The 22128-nt window shown below is 44.6% G+C and overlaps 1 protein-coding gene across 1 annotated transcript in view; it reads left to right on the forward strand.

Annotated features, from left to right (window-relative positions):
• The window catches only part of Grhl2 (grainyhead like transcription factor 2), a 116118-nt gene that overhangs the window by 37151 nt on the left and 56839 nt on the right, over positions 1-22128 (forward strand). The window contains exons 4-7 of the mRNA XM_038343081.1: positions 1768-2161; positions 11884-11939; positions 13437-13593; positions 16473-16584. Of these exons, the coding sequence (XP_038199009.1) occupies positions 1768-2161; positions 11884-11939; positions 13437-13593; positions 16473-16584 (719 nt within the window). The remainder of the gene's footprint in view (positions 1-1767; positions 2162-11883; positions 11940-13436; positions 13594-16472; positions 16585-22128) is intronic.

Consider the following 22128-nt stretch of genomic DNA (forward strand, 5'->3'; position numbering starts at 1 on the left):
CTTGGTTTATGGAGAGTCCTTCTTTCTGAAGCTTTCCTTTGAAGTTCTCGCTGAAAATTCACAGCTAAAATCACCTCTTGCTTGGTAGGTAAGCACAGAGACTCTTGCATCTCCTTTATGGAGAGAAACCTGGAGAGCTTGATTCTTGAGAAAACCAACTTTATCTAAACAGTCATTTCTTTCAACAAAGTATGCCAATTGACCCCATGAAGGACATGCTAGATAAAAGTAACTCAGTTCACAATGAACAAAGAAGAGGGTCAATAAAACCTCGTACTTTCTCTTCTCTGTGTACTAGAAAGCCATTCCCAAATTCCCTTTTCGCAAGCTTAACTGAGCAGAGGGCCTCTGTTAACAAGACCATTTTTTAATATCCACAGCAGCCTCACATTCCTCTCTCTATCCTGTCTCTACACACATTTTTTAAAACAAATGAAAGTATCTCATTATATCCCGCCAAACCTTACCTTTCTGGACCGCTTTCTTTCTCCGTACTCAGCCGTGGTTCTTACCCTGTAAGCACTTTCTTAAACCCCTAGAGTAATAAATACTGGACTACTCATGAACTGTTATTGCTTAGCTGATGAAAGTATAATGATCATTTTTATTTTGTTTCACAAAATAGTGAAAAATATCCTTCCTGTTAACCCTTCAAATTGCCGTGTCTATCTCCCCCCCTCCACACACACACAAAGTTTCACTCGATGATAGCCCAGGTTGTCCTGGACCTCAGTAGGTAGCCCAGGCTGGCTTCAGACTTAACCTCCCAGTTGCTGGGATTGCATGCTTGAGCCTCCAGGGTGATCTTTTTCCCCTTTGGAGAGTTTGCATCCATCTACAGAGAACGGAGCCATGAGCCCCAGCCATCCCCTGTGCAGTGCAGCAACCACAGGCTTTCTATGTTTCCTGTTGGCCACCGTGCTCTCCTCAAACACCTTAAATTTCACTGTCAAGTCATTTCGTCCTTGCTTCCGATTTGTATCTCTAAAAAGGGCATTTATTATATATAAATGAAGTTTATTATAAATAAAACCTTATCAACAACTAAATTAGCAGTATTAAATATTGCCAAATCCAGTTTCAGTCACTGCCTCAAGTGTCACAATATTTCATACTTCTCCTTTAGATTTGTTTATTTGAACAAATAATATCACAGTTCTACCTATTGTTAGATGTTCAGAGTTTATATTTAATTAAGACAGTTTCACTGAAGCCCTAGCTGGCCTGGAACTTGCTATGTTGACCAGGTTACCTGCCTCTGCCTCCTGGAGTACAGGTGTTAATGGCATGAGTCATCATGCAGGGTTGCTAGTTAGGTTTTCAGAGTTAATTTTACTCTAGACTGGTACTTCCATCCTCCCTCCTCATGTGTCTGACATGTTAATAGATTTCTCTTGCCGATAAGGAAACCTGCTTTCTCGTGTCTTCCTGGCTCCTTGTGATATTCAGTCTCCCAGCTCTTCTGGTTCTGCAGAGCTGAATGTTAGCTGTCAAGCCATGGGCAGATTTAGGGTCACCATTAAACCTTTTTAAAAAGTGGGGTGTATGTTCTATAAAAGGTTGAGACTTCACTGTGTCACTCAGGGGCACACATTCTTGGCTGTCTTAGTTCTAATGACACAAAGATCCACGGCAGCCCATTATGAAGTTTCCACCAGCCCTTCCCCTCATGGTTTAGCAGGATTGCTGCCTGCAAGGGTTGCCCTATCAGGTTTTAAAAGTGGAGGTTTGTTCTAATTCTATCATGTCATGGCTCTGAACACACAGAAACTGCCTCGGCCCCAGCGAAGTCCAGAGCACTCTGAGCGGAGGCGAGAACCGTGTGCAGGTACTGAAGACGGTCCCGGTGAACCTGTGTCTCAGCCAGGACAACGTGGAGAGCTCGAAGCGCGAGCAGTACAGCGTGTCCATCAGCGAGAGCCCGGCTGTCATCCCGGTGTCTGGCATCACCGTGGTGAAAGCCGAGGACTTCACGCCGGTGTTCGTGGCACCTCCGGTGCACTATCCCCGCGCGGACGGCGAGGAGCAGCGCGTGGTCATCTTCGAACAGACGCAGTACGACCTGCCCTCCATAGCCTGCCACAGCTCCTATCTCAAGGACGACCAGCGCAGCACCCCAGACAGCACCTACAGCGAGAGCTTCAAGGACGGGGCGCCTGAGGTGAGTCCCAGAACACACAGCATTCTCTGTTCTCCATTCAAGGGGCTACATGAAACGGTAATTTGGTATGTTTATATACGTGGAGGAATATTTCTGTTTCGTCTCTTAGATTATATTTTGTTTTGGTTTAAATCTTAAAATATTTATGTGGGGTTAGGAGACGCTTATGCTGTGCAGTTCTCACCTTCAGCTCTTTGGAATTTTCCAAATGGTAGACGCTAAGAATGTTGCATGCCATTCTTTTTTTAAAACAGTGTAGCTCTTTGCGGCTTTTGTTTGCCTGAATTGTCAATAATCCAGTGTGTTTATGCGTGTGTACTTTGTAACAAATAGAGAGCTCAGAGGCTTCTGTGGCTCAAACACATCACAGCACAGCCGTTTTTGTTTATCTACATGTTTTAGATTCTCAAGTTCCAAGTGCATAAATGTAGAATTTTAGTAATTATTTACAGTTGGGTCATCAATGTCAGAGCCACGATGTAGAAAGTTTTTACCCTAAAATGAACCACTTTGACCTTGAAACATTCTTCTTTCTCCTGGCTCTTAGCAATTGCTAATCGGCCTCTGTCACTGTAGCGTTCCTTCCTGTAAAAGTCCATGGAAGTTGAATGCACTATATTCTTTTATATTGTCTTCTCGTATAGCATATTTTTGGATTTATTTTTTGCTTGTCTGTAAACAGTCTGTGTTTTTAAATCTCTGATCAGTATTCCTTGGTGAATACATATCACGGTTTATTGACCAGTCCGTTAGTAAGTGGATATTGGTTTCTTCCAGTTTGGGGTTGTCATTATGAATGCTTTGCTGAACAGACAGGTGAATGTTTTAGTGAGTGTGGTCCTTCATTTCTGGTGGGTGTCTAGGGCTGGAGTTGACTGCTGGACTGTGAGGTGGATGTGGGTTTTATCAGGCACATGGATAAAATACAGCGTTTATGAGTTATTTTCACTCCTGCTCTCCACACCACATGCCCATATGAGTAGTCTGCTTAACTGCAGCTGGTTTAGAAATTGCTTGGTGGTGTCCGTTCGTCTGCTGTTTCCAATCGTCTGCATTACTATGCTGCCCCCCGAGTCTGAGTACTGTTTCATCTAATTGTTTGCCTTTTATCTTATGTGGAGTGTGTCTGTTCAAGTCTTTGGTAATTTGTTTCTTTTATTAAACCGTAAAGAGTTCTTTAGGTAAGGGGAATGGATATAAGCCACTATCATCTGTATGCTTTAATCCCAGAGTCTTTGCATCATATCCTTAGATCAAATTTGTCTTATCAAATTTCTCTTATATTGTTTTAAATGTTAAGATGTCTTTTTTTTTTTAAACCAATGTCTTAACATGTTTCTTATGTGCAGCTAAACCAATGTCTCAACAATTTTCTTGTATGTATTTCTGGATAGCTAGTACTTTCCCCTTTTAGATGTTGGTTTCTGATTCACTTAAAAAATAATTCAATAGTTTTTTTTTTCTTCTGATTTTATTTATCTCTCTGGAAGACAGGGTCTATGTAGCGCTGACTGTCCTGGAACTCAATATTTAGACCAAACTGTCTTTAAACTCACAGAGATGTCTGCCCGTCTCTGCCTCTCAAGCGCTGGGCCTAAAAGCATGCACCAACACATCTGGCTCTAAATTTGCATTTTTTATTATTATTATTATTATTATTATTATTATTATTATTATTATTATGTTGTTGTTGTTATTTTTATTAATAGGCTTTTTTGAGACAGGGTTTCTCTGTGTAACTCTGGCCATTCTGTAACTTGCTCTGTAGACCAGGCTGGCTTCAAACCCAGAGGCTGACCTTCCTCAGCCTCCTGAGTGCTGGTATTAAAGGTGTGTGCCATCTCCACCTGGTTTAGTTATTACTAGTTATTAGTTAATTTGTGTGTGCACATGCCAATGGAGGACAGAGGACAGCTTTCCTGCGTCACATTTTCCTTCCGTCACATGGATCTTGGAGACTGAATTCAGCTTGTCAGACCCTCCCTGCTGAGCCATGTCTGGCTCGTTAGACATGGTATGAAGCAAGGCTGGGCTCCTGTGTATATATGGATACTTAGTTGTTCAGCACCGTTTATTAAGTTTGGAAAGATATTCTTGTGTTCATTCACTTGCCATGGAATCTTGGGTTATCCATTGAGGATATTACGGTGGGCGCCGTCTCCAGTTCTTGACCAAGGCTCTGCAATGAACACAGGCTTTGTCATGTCTGAGCGGTGCCTCTGGTGAGAAATGAATGGCATTGGCTTTTTAGTTTTCAGCTTTCCCGGGCCTCTAAAGCAGGGTGTGCAGGGACTTCTGGTTCCCTGAAGAGAAGCAAGTGCATTGGCAGCATGCCAAGTGTCCTCATCTGGCTTCCTGTTCAGTGTTGTTAGGACAGAGACACCTAAGAGCCATGAGCCCCATCTGATGATGATTGTTGTTACATGGCAGAAGGGTAGAAGGGCTACATGCCCGTGACAGATAACAAATTCATTTTCACTACAGCCCTGTCCTTGCCATAATGAGCTCACCCTCCGTACTGGAGGCTAGTTTATATGATCCATCTGTACTGATATTTCATCTGGATTTTAGTAAATAAAGCTTGCCTGAAGGTCAGAAAAGCAAAACAGTCAGCCACTGGCTGTCACCTCTGCCTTAGTCCAAAACGGTGATCCTGCCTCAATCCTCTGAATGAGACTGTCTGAGAGCTATTTCCTCCCGTCTTATATTCCTGTCTAGGGCTGGGATTAAAGGCATACACCACTACCATCCGGTTTCTATGGCAACTAGTGTAGCTACTGGGATTAAAGGTGTGTGTCACCACTGCCTGGCCCGTAAGGCTGACCAGTGGGGCTGTCTTACTCTCTGATCTTCAGGCAAGCTTTATTTATTTGAATACAAGTGAGATATCACTACGGCCTCTTAAGACTCCCGTGTTGGGGCTCAAGTTCTTAGACTTGAGCCTTAAGGGGCACAGCCACATCACAGCAGCAGCATTCTAAGTGACAACCATTTTGGGGCTGCCATCTGTGTTTTCTTAGTGAGGAAGAGTGGTCATTGCAGCAAGCAGGCGAACTGTCTGTTGACCTGTCTACTCAGAGAAGTGTTGCTTTAAGATTCTCATTAATTCTATTGCATAAGACAATGACCCACGCAATGTTTGTTTAAAATCTGAATGTTCCTTATCTATCCCAATAGATATTGCTTATCTTTCAGGTAGGGACCAGAGCACAACAGGTTGGCCAGCAGCAGTTGCTCTCAAAGGGACACTAGCAACCCTGTCACGGCTGGCACCGGATGCTTATGGGTTCCTGTCACAGTGTCTGAACTCGGGAGTGACCTCAGTCAGAGCTAAGCCATTCTTTGCCCTGAAGGGCTATCACATTTCCTTGAATTTGGTAGTTTTACAACTAGACTTTTAATGACCTTGTAATAAAAAGGAAAAAAAAATCTGCAATGCCAATCAGCTTTTGTGACATCACTTAAGGTCAACAACAGCCTTTTGTAGTTTTAATCTGAGTCAGGAATCTTGTAGTCTGATACTGTTGGGTTCTTGCTCCTGGGAGCCCAGGTACCCAGGTACCCAGGAGCGCTTCTGGAGAAAAGCAGGTAGCTGAGGTCATCGCTCAGTCCCCTGGGAAGCCCAGGATTTTTTGTGTGGATTACCATTGGTGTAGAGATGTGTCAGTCACAGAAGAGTGTGTGGATGTGGACCAGGGAACAGCCACACTTTCTGGGAGACATGGTCAGATTTGTGTGTGGTTCAGATGAAGACGGGTGTGAAGGAAGCTGTTGTCCTGGGGCCTCTTGGAGTCCTTGAGTTAGCATATTCCCTGGATGCAAAAGGGAAGCTAGCTCTGCTCCCTCCAGTCAGGTTTTGCTTTGTAGATGTTTTCCCACTGAGGTGAACTGAACTGAATGACCTTCAAATCCATGATCTCTGATACAGACCATAGATCTACGAGTCTGTGGTAGTTAGCCGTCTCCTTGCCAGGTGGCGTAAGCGTGACTGTGAAGTCATTCGCCAGAGAATTTGATTAAGGAAAACTTGTCTAAGACTAGAACTTCTTTCCAGCAAACTCTAGAAGTGTCTGGGGATTCTGAATGAATTAATAACATTTGTTTGCCACTGGAGAAAGTGCGAGGGAACGGAGCATTTTGGGTTGGACTTGCACAACGTAAACCTGGGCACCCCTATAGTCCTTGTTCTGGAGGTGGCGTAAGTCCAACATGGCGGGCCAAGGGTGTCTGCTCAGAAAGCCACAGCTACTCAGCTGGGGCTCACGTTGGTAGCTGTGATACTGTGAATGTGGGGTTCAGCGGAGGATGGTGCCTTCCTTGTCAGCCTTGTCTGTGTTACACTAGGAGCATTGTGGCTGGGAAGTCAGGACAGGGTATGGTTCTCCTGGGTTGTGACATGCTGTGGAACACACTGGCTCTAAATGGTGATAGCACAGTTTGTAATGGGGACTGAACTTGGCCTACAACTACAGAGCCACTACTACCACTGAGTGACATCCTAGCCTTGGATTTTTCTTTTTCTTTTTGCAAGAGTGTGATGCATGCTCTCCCCTTCTAAAAACATTCATGAAGATGGGACCTGCTCTGGTCTTGTTTAATACGGCACCTTTCCCACGTGGCTTACCAGCTGGCGTGAAGAGTCAGGCAAACGATTGAATGAACGAGAAAGTTGAAATCAGCGAGGGAAGACGTAGCTCTGTTTAACTGATGCAGATTTCCCCACAGATAATGCTTGTTTTCTTGTGGTATATATTCTTAGCATATGTCTCCTCTTTGCCTCTCATCTCAAGAACAAAACCAGAATGCTAATAGCTGTTTTAAACATGCTGGTGTGTGAGGACCTAATTTATATTCTCACACTTTTTAGTTGAAAATACATCTTTTTCATCCAGTATGTTCTGATTGTGGTTCCAATCATGGTTCCCTTCCTCATCTCTTCCCAGATCCTCTCCACCTTCCCATTCAAATGGGGAGGAGTGGAGAGACGGCTCAGAGGTTGGGGGCATCGGCTATTCTTCCAGAGGTCCTGAGTTCAGTTCCCGTAACCATGTTGAGGTTCACAACCACATGTAATGAGATGTGGTGCCCTCTTCTGGTGGGCAGGGATGCATGCAGACAGAACACTGTATACATAATAAATAGATCTTTTTAAAAAAAAAAAAAAAGAGGGAAAGAAATGGGCAAATAAAACAATCCAGAATAAAACAAATCAAATAAATAAGAGGGGAAAAAACCAAAGGAAAAGCAAGAGATGCTATCATACACACACACATACACACACACACACACACACACTCACACACACACTCTCTCTCCATAAAAATACCAAATTGGAAACTATACTATATAAGCAAAGGGCTAGTAAGGTTAAAAAAAATGCCCAGATAAACCATTATGTTTTGAGCTGGCTCGGCACGTGGCCTGCCCTTATGTACGGTTTGTATACACAGTATCATAATTTCTTGACCGAGTCCAGATGAGTAAGAAATCTGTAACTGTTTTGCATGAAACTGTGGCGGGGTGCAGCGGTCTGTGTCTGCTGGTCTTTTTATAATGCCGTACACAGTACTGAAAGGTTCTGCGTGGAGTGGAGGCCCCTGACAACCGTGGTCAGAAAGCCCTAATTAAGCATTTGGGCTCTAATTCTCAATCCTAAATCATCTAGGCCCATGCCACTTACCAAGTGAATATCTAAATGATTGTGATGTTTTCTAAGTGAACTGTCTACTTAGTTTAAAAAAGAGATTATAAAGATAATATAATAGAATTAAAGAAAAATTAACATTAAAGAAAGATGATCACATACGTGGCTTCCGCTTACTTACACACAGACATTTAAGAAATGGAGCAGAACTCTGGTTTTGGCCTGCATTTATTGACACTGTTTGAGAGAGTAAGTTCTCACAATATCGTATGTTCCCACACCACCTGGGAGAGTAAAAACATGGGTTTCACAAGTCCGGTGTGTGCAGCCTCCTGTCCCATCCTTAGGCCACCAAGCTCAGAGCGTAGAAAGATTCATACAGCCATGCTGCTTAACGCTGACGCCCTTGGTTCCCGGGATTGTTGCAGCATCCTTGAAGCTCAGACCTTGGAAATTGTCCTTCCTATCCAAAGCCACTTCCTCAAACGCCTTGGAAAGCATCAGGGTATATGCCCATATCACAATTTCCTAATTCTGAGCCATAGACCAGCCCAGCTGAACAGAACTTTTTGTAACAATGAACATTTTTTTCCCGTGCCTTCCAATAGTCTAAGTCAACAGCCAGATTTAACAACTTAGTGTTTGAAATGTGGCTAGCTGGCTGAGTAACGGAGCATTTAAGTGTTTTTTAACTTGGGTTTACACAGCAATATGTCTACTGCAGTGGACTGTGATCATCTAGACCATGACTTTTCCCCTTCTTAGTTTGTTCACAGCTGTTTCCTTGGTTCTATGTATGTTCCATGTTTATACCCCTTGCCTCACCTTGACTCAGGTGGCTCCCTTTTATCTGAATTACCTTCTTAGCTGCTTTTGTCCACCAAAGCCCACAGATGATGGATTCCCTGCAGACTCTGTTTGTCCCTGGTAAGGCTCACTCTATGCTCTTGCTCTAGAACACATGAATGAATGAGAGATTCACCATGGACTTCTTCCTCTAGGACACATGAATGAATGAGAGATTCACTATGGACTTCTTCCTCTAGGACACATGAATGAATGAGAGATTCACCATGGACTTCTTCCTCTAGGACACATGAATGAATGAGAGATTCACCATGGACTTCTTCCTCTAGGACACATGAATGAATGAGCAATTCAACATGGACTTCCATGCACAGTTGGTTGCTGTATTTTAGTTTACTTTGTGGTTGCTTTTTATGTAAATATGTTCTTCTCAACCATTTTTTTTTTCTTGAGGCCAAGATGGTATTTTATATATTTTCTATGTTTCTTCTGGCACCAAGCAGATGGTAAAGCTCTAGAAAATTCTCATGGAAGGGCTTGCAGACTGACGGATGGCAAAAGAAACACAAAGCAGTGCATTCGATTCTCGCCATGATTATTCAGTCGACCAACTCTTGTGCGGTGTGCCCGGGCTCATGTGGGTGGGGAAACTTTGAGAGAAACCCATCTTATGGGGTCTGAGGAATAAGACTAGATAAGAAGGATTATAAGTATGCCAACAGAAACTGCAGAGGAAGATGATGCTGATTCTGGACATGGTGGGTGGGGGCTCTGAAGATCGTTTGGACAAAGAGTGGAAATGAGAGGAAGTTTCCACAAACAGATGACTCACAGGGTCAGAGAGGAAGGACCGTATGTACGTATGTGTGGACAACATGTATGCATGCCCTTTCACACATATTTTATAGGTCAAGTGTGTGTGTGTGTGTGTATGTGTGTGTGTTTTATTGAACTCTACATTTTTCTCTGCTCCCTTCTCTGCCTCTCCCCTTCCCCCTTCAACCCTCCCTCAAGGTCCCCATGCTCCCAATTAACTCAGGAGATCTTGTCTTTTTCTACTTTCTACTTCCCATGTAGATTAGATCTATGTAAGTCTCTCTTAGTGTCCTCGTTGTTGTCTAAGTTCTCTGGGATTGTGGTTTGTAGGCTGGCTTTCTTTGCTTTACATTTAAAAGCCATCTATAAATGAGTACATGTGATAATTGTCTCTCTGTGTCTGGGTTACCTCACTCAAAATAATGTTTTTTAGCTCCATCCATTTTCCTGCAAAATACAAGCTGTCGTTTTTTTTCTGCTGTGTAGTACTCCATTGTGTAAATGTACCACATTTCCCGTATCCATTCTTTGGTTGAGGGGCACTTGGGTTGTTTCCAGGTTCTGGCTATGACAAACAATGCTGCTATGAACATAGTTGAGCACATGTCCTTGTGGCACGATTGAGCATCCTTTGGATATATACCTAAAAGTGGTATTGCTGGGTCTTGAGGAAGGTTGTTCCCTAATTTTCAGAGAAATTGCCACACTGACATCCAAAGGGGTTGTACCAGCTTGCGTTCCCACCAGCAATGCAGGAGTGTTCCCTTTCCCCCACAACCTCTCCAGCATAAGTTGTCATCAGTGTTTTTGATTTTGGCCATTCTTACAGGTGTAAGATGGAATCTCAGAGTTGTTTTGATTTGCATTTCTCTGATAACTAAGGATGTTGAACATTTCCTTAAGTATCTTTCAGCCATTTTAGATTCCTCTGTTAAGAATTCTGTTTAGGTCTGTACTCCATTTTTTTTTTTTTATTGGATTATGTGTTCTTTTGGTGTCCAATTTCTTGAGTTCTTTGTATATTTTGGAGATCAGACTTCTGTGTGATGTGGGGTTAGTGAAGATCTTTTCCCATTCTGTAGGCTGTCATTTTGTCTTGTTGACTGTGTCCTTTGCTTTACAGAAGCTTTTTAGTTTCAGGAGGTCCCACTTATTGTTTCTCTCAGTGTCTGTGCTGCTGGGGTTGTATTTAGGAAGTGGTTCCCTGTGCCAATGCATTCAAGTGTACTTCCCACTTTCTCTTCTATAAGGTTCAGTGTGGCTGGCTTTATGTTGAGGTCTTTGATCCATTTGGACTTGCGTTTTAGGCATGGTGATAGATATGGGTCTATTTTCATTTTTCTACATGTTGATATCCAGTTATGCCAGCACCACTTGTTAAATATGCTTTCTTTTTTCCATTTGATATTTTTTTGCTTCTTTATCAAAGATCAGGTGCTTGAAGATATGTCGATTGATATCTGGGTCTTCTATTTGGTTCCATTGGTCCTCCTGTCTGTCCTTATGCCAATACCGTGTGGGTGTTCTTGTGTGTGATCATGGGCCATGGTGTGTGGGGAGGTCAGAGGAAAACTTACCGATGTTAGTCTTCTCCTTCTGCTATGTGATCTTTGGGTATCAAACTCAGGCCCTCAGGTTTGTGGACAAGACCCTTCACATTCTGAGATGTCTCACTTCTCTTGGCATTAAAATCTGAAACTGTGTCAATGTAGCAGTGTGAATACACACACACACACACACACACACACACACACACACACACCAGGCCGCTGTTAGTATAACACTAACCTTAGAGCCGCCTCTCAAAGTCTCTGAGAACATCTGCCAGGAGAGGTGGTTAGAAGACTGGGTTCAGTCAGCATGTTATTATTTACTAGGATCTGACACACCCAAAATGTTTGTGCTTACCTAGCATGCTTCCAGTGTTTTGCCAGTCTGTTTAATGTGATCACACACCGTGAATAGACTTTTTTTGGGGGCAGGTAAGGGAGCAGGGTTTCTCTGTGTAGTCCTGGTTGTCTTGGAACTGGCTCTGTTATGAGTCACCCTTAACAGAGAAATACTACACACTTTTATATAAGTGTCAGGTAAATTAGCTAAAAATTGATCCTTGATGGTCCTACTCTCGAAACTTGCTTCTAACCACCAATTAGCCAGCCTTGGGCTGTGTCATTTTTGTTTCTGTAATTAGTTTTCCACTGATTTTGTATTTGTAGCATTTGAAATAAAATGTTAGGAAAAACAGAAAATTGAAAAAAAAATGGTTTTTATGTTTGAAAACACAGGACCCCTGCAGATATCTGGGAAACATGCTAATCTTCCCTCCCCAGGAGATGGTGAAATGGGAATAGGATATAGTTGCTTCTACATTATTGTTTACATTTGGTTTTTGTTTTTTAATGTTTACATATATTCCCAGCCTGTTTGTTTTAATTGTACAATTTAAAATTTTCAGAAATTTCGGAGTGCTTCTGTCGGAGCTGAGGATTACATGTATGACCAGGCATCAAGGTAGGACACCAGGAGGCATGTAACTGACAGCCTTTAACGTTTTATTCTATGACTTTATCTGTCAGGCGTTTCCTCGGCATGTATGTCTGCACACCACGTGTGTGCCTGGTTCCCGTAGAGGCCACCAGAGGGATTTCCCATGGCCTCGAGCCGGAGTTACAGATGGTTGTGAGCTGTCATGTGGGTGCTGGGAACCAAACCTGGGATTTCTGGAAAAGCAGTGCTTTTAACCACTGAGCCATCTCTCCAACACCAACCCTCAGATTTTTATCAAATAAGAGGAATTTTTTTAAAACAAAGTTAAATGCTTTCTTACTCTAAAAGTTAAAGTATAAATAAAACATTTCAAAAGTATTTAACACGGAAAGTAGACTTCCCCCCAATCCTGGAAGTGAGTTTGTGTTTGAGTGGCCTTTGCCTTTTGGAGACTGATGAGTGGGGCCGCATAACTGCAGAGGAGAGGGACCCGCGACTCACAAAGCAGAGTTTATTAGTAGACCCTTCTGTGTGTTATCCCACAGTGTAACCAAAACAAGCCTTTCTGGAAGGACAAATCAAACAGAAAAGATATGGTTCAAGCCTATTATATTAATTTTAAACCATTGATATAGTCTTCAGAATTAGAAAAAGTCAGTGTGTTTTGTTTTATAGACAATATCTTAAAAATCAGAAAATCTGTTTGAGCAGAGATCTGCAGCTCTTTCTGCAATGCACACTAGACAGCAAACACCAGACCCTAGTGTTACAATAAAACCTTGTTTGCAAAGGCAGCCAGTGCGCCAGTTTTCGCAAGCCATCATCTGCAAGCCCAGTTTGGCGTAGCCTCACCGTGAATCCCTCGGCAGGTCTGTAAACAAGAAACGGCCAGCTCTTGTGGCAACGTGCCTACGATGCCAGCTGCCCAGAAAGTTTGAGGTAGAAGTTCACAACCAACTTCCAGGGCAGCCTAACCTCCAGCAAGACCTCTTCTCTAAATGAGGATGTAGCGCAGTGACAGGATACTGTCCTGGAATGCGTGAGGTCGTGGGTTCACGTCCCTTTACTGCAAAGCAAACCAAACGAGATGAGAACACCCTCTGTAAGAGAGGGAGAAGAATGCTTAGTAGTGAACGTTTGAATGTGGGGTTTTCATATTCTGGGATGTTTTTGGGTAAGTTGTGGCTAGATATGAAGAAAACTGGGCAAATATAGAAACGCTGATGTCTGACTTCTTCTTAAGCTGAATGTCCCAACATCTGCCCACAGTTCTCTGGCATGAGTTTGCTCAGCACATCCTGGACTTTCTCCCCACTTAAACCATCTGGTTTATGAGCCATGGTTAAAAATGCTGTGGATATAATAGAGCACTGACCCTTGGTCTGGACTCACTTCTGCTGCTATATTGCGTGTTTCGTCTGTAACGTAGAGTAAATGTTTGCTAATATTCGTGTAAAGTTCTGTCGATGTGAAGGCCGGAACGTACATGTGCCTGTGCTGACCGCTCTTCTCTCTTCACAGCGGAACGTTTCAGTACACCCTGGAAGCCACCAAATCTCTCCGTCAGAAGCAGGGGGAGGGCCCCATGACCTACCTCAACAAAGGACAATTCTACGCCATAACCCTCAGTGAGACCGGAGACAACAAATGCTTCCGACACCCCATCAGCAAAGTCAGGGTATGGGCTGCATTTCTCAAAAGTATGGGGTGGCCGGAGGGCTGGAATTACTCCCTCATATCCTTGTGGAATGGCATGGAAAAAAAAAATTCCAAAATAAATAGCTCAGAAAGTTTGGTGCAAGAGAACCTATTGGTTCCCAGTTTATCATTTTAATCAGTAACCAATAAACCCCAGGGGAGCAACTTGGTTGAACATGCTTTTTCATTGTATCCAAGGAATTCCTCTTACCTCATTCACGGCTTGTAGGCTGTGTAGCTGCTTTCAGTTGGCCTGTAAGTCAGGATGTTTGTGGGTGCAGGGTAGCTGAGAATATTTCCTGCTGACTCCTGGACCATTTACAAGTCTCCCAAAGCCTTCTGCAGCCCTCGGCTTACCCAAAATTCACAAGATGAGGTCCCATCCCCACCAGCAGTAGCTTGGAGGGATTTCAGGTTCATGAGTATGAATCTCATTTGTGGGAACCGACACCGGAGTCCTCGCTGTCTGCTTTGGGAGCCTGCCAGTGTCTGGTATTCCCACCACTGCCAACAGGGAGGGGTTAGCTGATCCGTCTCTACTTGAAAGGAAAGTTACTACGGGCTTTAGGAAGGGCTGAAGGACTTTGCTGGTTTCCTGCAGAATAGGTTTTCCTGGTCTGTGATTTACCGCTTCTTGCTGCTGTACCCGCAGTCTCAGCCCACTGCATTCTGTCCGTCGCTAAGTCCTACTAAGCATTTCAGCTTGAGAAGTAGGGAGCCGTTGTGCGTCTAAAGCACACTACTCTGACCGCATGCCTGCTGGGTTCCCACGCACGGTGAGCCCATTGGAGGTCACAAGGTTCCCGGGACACTGGCCGTCGTGAGGAACATTGACATGTTCCAACCCTATGGCAGAGCCAGGGTGGAGGACACACTGCATGAAGAGGTCACATGGTGACAGTGTCTTCCCTGTATGAGGGACTATGTAGATACCACATATCCAATAACTTACTGAAACTAACCATGACCCTTTTTAATAGTAATGAACTCATTGTACTGCTGTAATATTACATGTAAGAAAACTTGGCTTTCAGAAGCTAATAAGTGACGGCAGTTAAGATGGGAAGGGCCTCTGGCGTAGGTGCCAGCTTCCTGACTCTAAGTCTTCTAAGCATGAGGGGGTTGCATTGTGCTGGGGTTGTCTAGCTCTAGTCTGTGGGAGGCTTTGGGCTCCACCCCCAGTGCCATCAAGAAAACCAGCTATGACTAGAAACTGTTCCTTGGAGCTTCCTGAAGGAAAGAAGAACAGAGAAATTCTCCCAGAGTTCTCCATCCAGGCATGGGCGTCTGGGAAGAATACCTGGGATGCATTTGTTTTTCCTTCAGGAAGTCTTAAGTTCCAGGCAAGAATGTAACTGTATATGCATGAGTTCCACACAGTACCGTATAAACACTCTGAAATGGTAGCAGCCATCTAAGAAAGGCACAACAGTTTCCCAGCAGGTACAGTGACCACAGCAGAGACTCATGCAGGCTACCTGTGATAATACGGTTAGTACACATGTCCTTTAATATGGAAATTTTATGCTGGGTATGATGGTGCACACCTTTAATACCAGTACTTGGGAGGCAGATGGATCTCTGAAAGTTCAAGTTTAAGGCCAGCCTGGTCTATAAAGCAAGTTCTAGGACAGACAGGGCTACACAGAAAAATTCTGTCTCAAAAAACCAAAACCAACCAATCAACCAAACACAAACAAACAAAAAAAAATCCCAAATCCAAACAAAACAAAACAAAACAAAACCAAATAAAACAAAAAATTGGTTAATATGCAAATTTTATCTCCTTTTGTTTCATTTTGATTGAAAATGATATATGAACCAGGTTTGGTAACATATAATTCCATCCCTCCGGAGGCTGAGACGGGGCATTGCCGTCTGCATTCCAGAAATGACAGCGAATATATATATATATATATATATATATATATATATATATATATTCAGTTTAATGGGGGCTGTTTGTAATTTAGAACTGAAATGAGGTTTGGATTCTTATTTCTGTGAGATAGAATTAGTTCTCTAGCTCATGTAAGGAATAGCCACATTTTAATGACGTGTATAGCTGCCCTTGTATTTCTGGGTTATAAACTATCTGAGGTTTTAAATCTGTTTATCAGTGTGAGTTGTCTCCTAGCATTTCTGTATTCCCCATGTAGCCCTTTCATTACCTGCTGCACTCCAGCCGGAGGCTCTTCTAGTCGAGAGACGGGTGTCTGCTGCTTTAGAGAGCACCAGTTCCTTCTAAGACAGAAGCTTTCAGACGAGTTGATTCCCAGGGCAAACCAAATGCCCGTTGGTGTTCTAGCGAACCACACAAAATAGCAAAGCTGCCAGATTTTGCTTCGTCTGATTGTTTGTGATGGTGTGGGAAGAATACGGGGTTCTGCTCCTCTGTGCCGTTTGTAGTTTGTATGTGTGTGGGGGGTGTGTGTACATGCGTAAGGCCCACACGGAGGATAACTGTGGGAGTTGGTTCTCTCCTTCCACACTCTGGGTCTGTGAAGTCTAACTCAGGTCGTTAGGCTTGGCAGCAAATGCATTAACTCACTGAGGTATCTCCTTGCCCTATTCTCCGGTCATTTTTGTTTTGTTTTGTTTGTTTTTTGAGACAGGGTTTCTCTTGTGTAGCCTTTGCTGTCCTTGAACTCACTCTGTAGATCAGGCTGACCTCAAACTCAGAAATCTGCCTGCTTTTGCCTCCAGAGTGCTGGGATTAAAGACCAGAGTGCCGCCGTGCCCAGCTCTCTGTACTTTCTTAAATAATAAAAGGTACATTCTAGAAACACACCCATGGTAGCACTGCCACAGTGGGGACTGTGTGACCAAGAGGGTAACGGTGGCTCTTCTCCCCTGCAGAGTGTGGTGATGGTGGTCTTCAGTGAAGACAAGAACAGAGATGAACAGCTGAAATACTGGAAATACTGGCATTCCCGGCAGCACACAGCCAAGCAGAGGGTCCTGGACATTGGTGAGTTGCCTGACTCTCTAGGCTCTGGCAAGCTAGCAGGCTGCCTGTCAGAGCCTAGTACAGTGACCACAGCAGAGACTCATGCAGGGTTTTGCCTGCATGGATCATGCAGGCTACCTGTGATAATACGGTTAGTACACACGTCGGACTGAAAATCAGTCGAGCTGAGAAGAGAACAAGGCATTTCCCTTCCATCAAATTCAACTTATATCCTAAGAGTAAATGCATTTGCAAGAACTATGACAGTTTCCAAAACATTTCCATGCCCGTGTTTGAGCCAAACAGGCAGTGAGCAGGTCAGATTAACCCTTATCCCTCTCCATGATAAAGCTCAGGCCCATAAGGATCAAGACCTCTTGGGGCGGTGTGTGTGTGTGTGTGTGTGTGTGTGTGTGTGTGTGTGTGGTGACTGTAGTGACCTATTATCTGTTCCAAGTTTTTTTCATTCCCACATAAACCCACTGCAAAGAATGGGTGGTCAGGAAAAGATCTGTCTGAGAGACCTGGCCTACCAGGCCGGAAGAAATGAGCCTGCTGAGTTTATTGTCTACTCCTAAATGCAATGTCTGCTCTCTAGAGACCAAGGAGGCTTCCGGACAGCACCATTTACCCAGGGTCCAGACAGAAAGGTAGACACCTCACCAAGTAGTCAAGTAGTTCCTTGCCAAGTTTGGAAGGATGGAGTATTGGGAGGCAGTCCAGATAGTATCTGAGGGGCTGGAGAATCAAAGGGGAGCCACCCAGTGGGAGCGGGGACCACAGAGGAAGCAGGTTTCCATTGGGAGGTGGAACCCAGAGGAACTGCTGCCAGCTGCAAGCTCGGTGCCAACCTGGAGAAGTGCCCAGAGTTTCCTGCTTCTGAGCTCCGCACCTGGGTTTCTCACTGGTGAGATCGAACCCAATGCCAGGGGGCACAGGGCCCCAAGAGATGGAATTTGTGAAGATAAGTTTCCTAGACCAAGAGGAGAGCTGGAGAAATGAAATAGATTTCAAAACAACCGGAAATTTCATGAACGTATAGGCAGTAATACATGGGTTTAGTAATATTATTCACAGAAAAAAATAAAGAAAATCACATTTTCTTGTATTTATGGTCATAACCCTTTCTTTAGACTAAGGCTATGCAGTGAAGGAAGGCAGAAGGCAGATTTTCACTGGGCATCACATAGTATTAAGCCAGTAAAAGGATGCTTGCTTTCATTTCCTAAACAACGGAACAGGGCTTTTGTATAGTTTTTTTCATTGTGGTACCTACCCTTGGTAGCGCCCTGGACCAGATGACCAGATGGTAGAGTGACTAGATTAGAGGGTCACTAGAGGGTATTTTGAAACTAATTTGCATATACCTTGTAGAATGGTTAAGCTCCTCCCATTCCTCATTTCCCTCATCCCCACACACAGAGGGCTTGGGTGGATGGAGAGAGACACACAGGAAACTGAGGCAGGGAGAAGGATCTGCCGTGTGAGGTGACTGTCCTCGAAGTCAGTACGAGTGCTGGGGTAAAAACTGTCTTTCTAATCCAGTGCTCTGGGACAAAGGACCGAGGAACCCGTCCTAACCTGTTCTGTAACTGTCTGTGCAGCGAGCGGAGGAGCAATTTTATTTTATTTGAAAAGTTAGTCTTATAATTATTGCCCAAGAAAATGAGAGAAGCAATTAAATAGAAATATGGGCTCAGTTCAAATAAGACAAGCAATCGAGGCGTCTTGCTGGCTTGCCTGCCCGTTCCACGCTGACATTGGTATAGGGTTAAGTTTTCAGGGACTGCAGTAATTTCCCGCCTCTGGGGCTCTTCAGATAAATCTCTTCTTTATTACCTCCCGTTTGCCTTCAGCCTTTCCTCCCCCAGAGAGCCTCACATGCATGTGAGTGCAGAGTACGTGTGCAAAAAGACGTGCATATGCACACTCCTGCACGTGTAAACACACACACAATCTTTAAGATGACATTTAACAAAAAGCTTCATGGGAGGCTGGGCTGCTTGTTTCCATCCTGAGATCAAGGCATCTGTTCCTGTGCTTTCAGAGCCTAATCTCCCTCCGAGTCTAACTTCAGTCTGAAAATTGCTCAGGGAGAAACTATGCAAACAAACAAACAAACCCACATTCCTGGCTGGAGATGGCTGCTAGCCTCTGCTCTCACAGAACACCTAGGTTCAATTCCTAGCACCCACACGGCAGCTCATAAGCATTTGTAATCTAGTTCCAGCACATCCAAAGCCTCTTCTGTCCTCCCTGGACACCAAGTATGCACATGGTGCACACATAGCCACGCAGGCCAAACACTCAGACACTTAGACACACAGCGTGAGATAAATCTAAAAACAACAAAAAGACAGTTCCCAACTTTCCACCAGTGTTTGTTACCGCTAGTCAGTGACCTTCAGTTACTGAAGGAGGCCTCTTTAAAGTTCACTGTACATTTAAAATAAATGTATGTGTGAATGTGTGTGAGCATGGGTGTGCCACAGCGTTTGTGTGAGGGTCAGAGGACACTGTAGGAATTGGCTTTCTTTTACCATGTGGCTTTCTGGAATTGAACCCAGGTTCTCAGACTTGGAAGTAGGGGCTTCCACTGGCCGTCTTGTTGACCTAAGCTGAGTTCTTCTTTTGATACAGGGTCTTACTATGTAGCAGTGACAGACCTGGGACTCATCTGTAGAGCAGGCTGGTTTCAGATTTACAGAGCTCTGCCTCCCAAGGGCTGGGTTTAAAGGCCTGTGCCACCATGCCCTGCAGTCTTTAGTGTTGGGCATTATAGGACTCACGGTCTCTAAGTTCTGCCTGCCACAGGTCTGAGTATGGGTACGAGTGTGTTTTCACCTCACTTTGTAGGGTGCTGACGTAGCCAGCCCCCATCCCTGTTCTCCACCTCTCTGTTTCCGCTCCTACCCCTGCAGGGAACCAAGTTCTTCCTCCTGCCACGGACTTTCCCCTCCCACCAAGCCTTTCATTTACCCAGCATGCCCCTGCATTCATGCTTAGGGATATTCACCAGCTCTTGCATCAGTTACAATGGGAGGATATTTTTGCTATTCCTTACACAAGCTTATATTTTTTTGGAGGCCGCCCCTCATCACCCATTCCTTATTCTTTGCTCTGGCAAGGTGTTGTATGCTGCCTTGTGACCAGAGGAGCCCCAGGAGTCTGTTCTGTGGCTCCACGAGAAAGAAAGGAACCCAAGCCAGGACCAGATGGAGCCTGTGTTCCCAGAGTCTGCAGTTTTTCAGCCAAGACGTCTCTTCATCAACTACCCCCACTCCCACCCAGGGTGCTCTTTGCACGAACATGCGTCTTATCAATGAGATTTCTGTTGCTGTGTGGTCCCATCACCCTCCGACTCTGTTATCTGTACCTCACATCAGCACCCTTGTCTCCGAGTCACCTGCTGTTTATTCGTGTATGCTTGTGTTTCTTGCTGTTTCCTCTCTTTCTAGGAGGCAAACTCCATGATGAGCGTCTGCTCTGTGTGTGTGTTCTATAAGCACTGAACGAGCATGAGCGGATGAGTGCATGAGGCTCCCAGACTGGCAGACGGTCGGTGTGAGGGAATGAACTGTACCCTAGCAACAGTTATTCCTTGTGCCCCACCTCCTATGCTCTGAGCTCTCTCTATCCATCATGTACTAACTTAACAAAATTCATGCTCTGGAGGGGAGGCTGTGGTCAGGTTGAATAAACAAACAAGTGAAAATTCACCCTCCAAACAATCGTTGTGTTGCCTGAAAACTGGGCGTGAGATGGCAGGGCAAGAACTCCATCCAGGTCCACCCTCCGGGAGTGCAGTGGCTGCTCCCCCTCTCTGTGGTTTCTTTGCTATGTTACAGTGCCTGGCTGGTCTTGGTTCTGGTCACAGAGTGACAGCAGACACCACAACTATCACTCTGATACCCTGCCGCTTTTGTCCTTGCCTTCCAACACTGAAGACTAACAACTAGCTAACTAACTAGCTAACTAACTGCTAACTAACTGGGATTGTTGTGTAGGTCTGGGATATCTGAAAGCTGGTTAGATGTGTGGTTCTTACGCGCTGGTTCCTAGACTGTTTGTGGGTGGGGCGAGGACTCCGAAGAAGTCAGACAAACACAAGTCACACAGCTCTTTCTTGCGAGTGCCTTGACTAATGGCAATTATTCCAGGCTGTAAATAAGTTTACGTTCTGCTCAAGAAGCATTCCCGTGTCAATTATGCCTCCCACATGGAAAAGCCATTTACCATTTAAATGATATTTGTGTTTGATTGTCTTTGCGTTTAAAGGCTCCCCATTGTATTCGGGCATTGAGTCAGCAAGGCCCATGTGTTCTTCCACACCAACTTGAGGGGATTTGCATACATCCATTCAGCTGATGTTTATTGAGCATCTTCTGCAGGCCAGGCCTTTTTCAGCCCTGGAGATTAGAATGTAGCTACGGAAAGGCCTCGCCCTCTGTTGCCACCACACAGAGGCAAGAAGATGAACAACTGGCATTTCAAAAGGATGGTTTCTTGGGGTGGATATTCCGAAGGAACATCAAAGCTCTATGAATTAAAAAGGAACTGAAAGCCAGGAAATGGCACCTGCCTACATAAAATGGTCAAGATTAAAAACATTGATAATGGAAGACTTTTATAGATCTAATAAGAAAGACAGGATGCTAGGAGGTGGTGACACACGCCTTTAATGTCAGCACTAAGGAGGCAGAGGCAGCTGGGTCTCTGAGTTCAAGGCCAGCCTGGTCTACAGAGTGAGTTCCAGGGTAGCCAGGCCTGTTGCATAGAGACAAGATAAGAAAGACTCAAGATCTCATGCATGAGAGAGAGAGAGAGAGAGAGGGAGAGGGAGAGGGAGAAGGAGAGGAAGAGGATAAGATATTGGGGGCAGGGAGCTGATGGAACTAATGCAGGGAAAAGGAATTCATGCATGACCAGTGGAACTTGCTGGTCTCTGGTTCTAAAAGGGTCCCTGGGTCAAGCTGTTTCCATACAGCACATACTGAGGTCCAATGGAATCTGTCTGAGCTGGAGAGGGTGCCCAGGGTTCCACAGACCTGCAAGGCTCCAGTGACTCTGACCAGTTAAGACCTTGTTGGCCACCCCAGAGCTTTGTTGGCTGTTGGTGGCCAGTCCTGGAGCTGTGAGCACAAGACCCACCCTGGAGCTGTGCAGAGCACCAAGGATGTTGTTTTGGTCCTTTGGCCACCTCCTTCCCCAGCATCTTCACGGAGGAGCATCACAGAGTAGATGTCAGAAGGAACTAAGCCAGGAGTCTCATTCCTTTTGCTTTGACGTTGTCTTCCTCTACAAAAGAGTGCTGCAGTTTTGTTGGAGAGTTGGGGTGTGTGCACGCGTGTGTGTGTGCTCGCGCACACACAGGAGCATACGCACACCCATGGGCTCTTTATACATGCTTACCTTGTTCTTATCTAATCTGTGCTTTTCTGTTATTAAACGAAATGGGTTTGTTGAGTCCAGGATACCTTAGAGGAATCCTAGAAACTCTCCGCATAGCATATCTTACCATTTGTCTAAGAGGTCCTGTGAGATTTGCATGTCAGCCCTTCAGAA

Source organism: Arvicola amphibius, chromosome 9 (genome assembly GCF_903992535.2).
Source record: "Arvicola amphibius chromosome 9, mArvAmp1.2, whole genome shotgun sequence".
Taxonomy (NCBI): Eukaryota; Metazoa; Chordata; class Mammalia; order Rodentia; family Cricetidae; genus Arvicola; species Arvicola amphibius.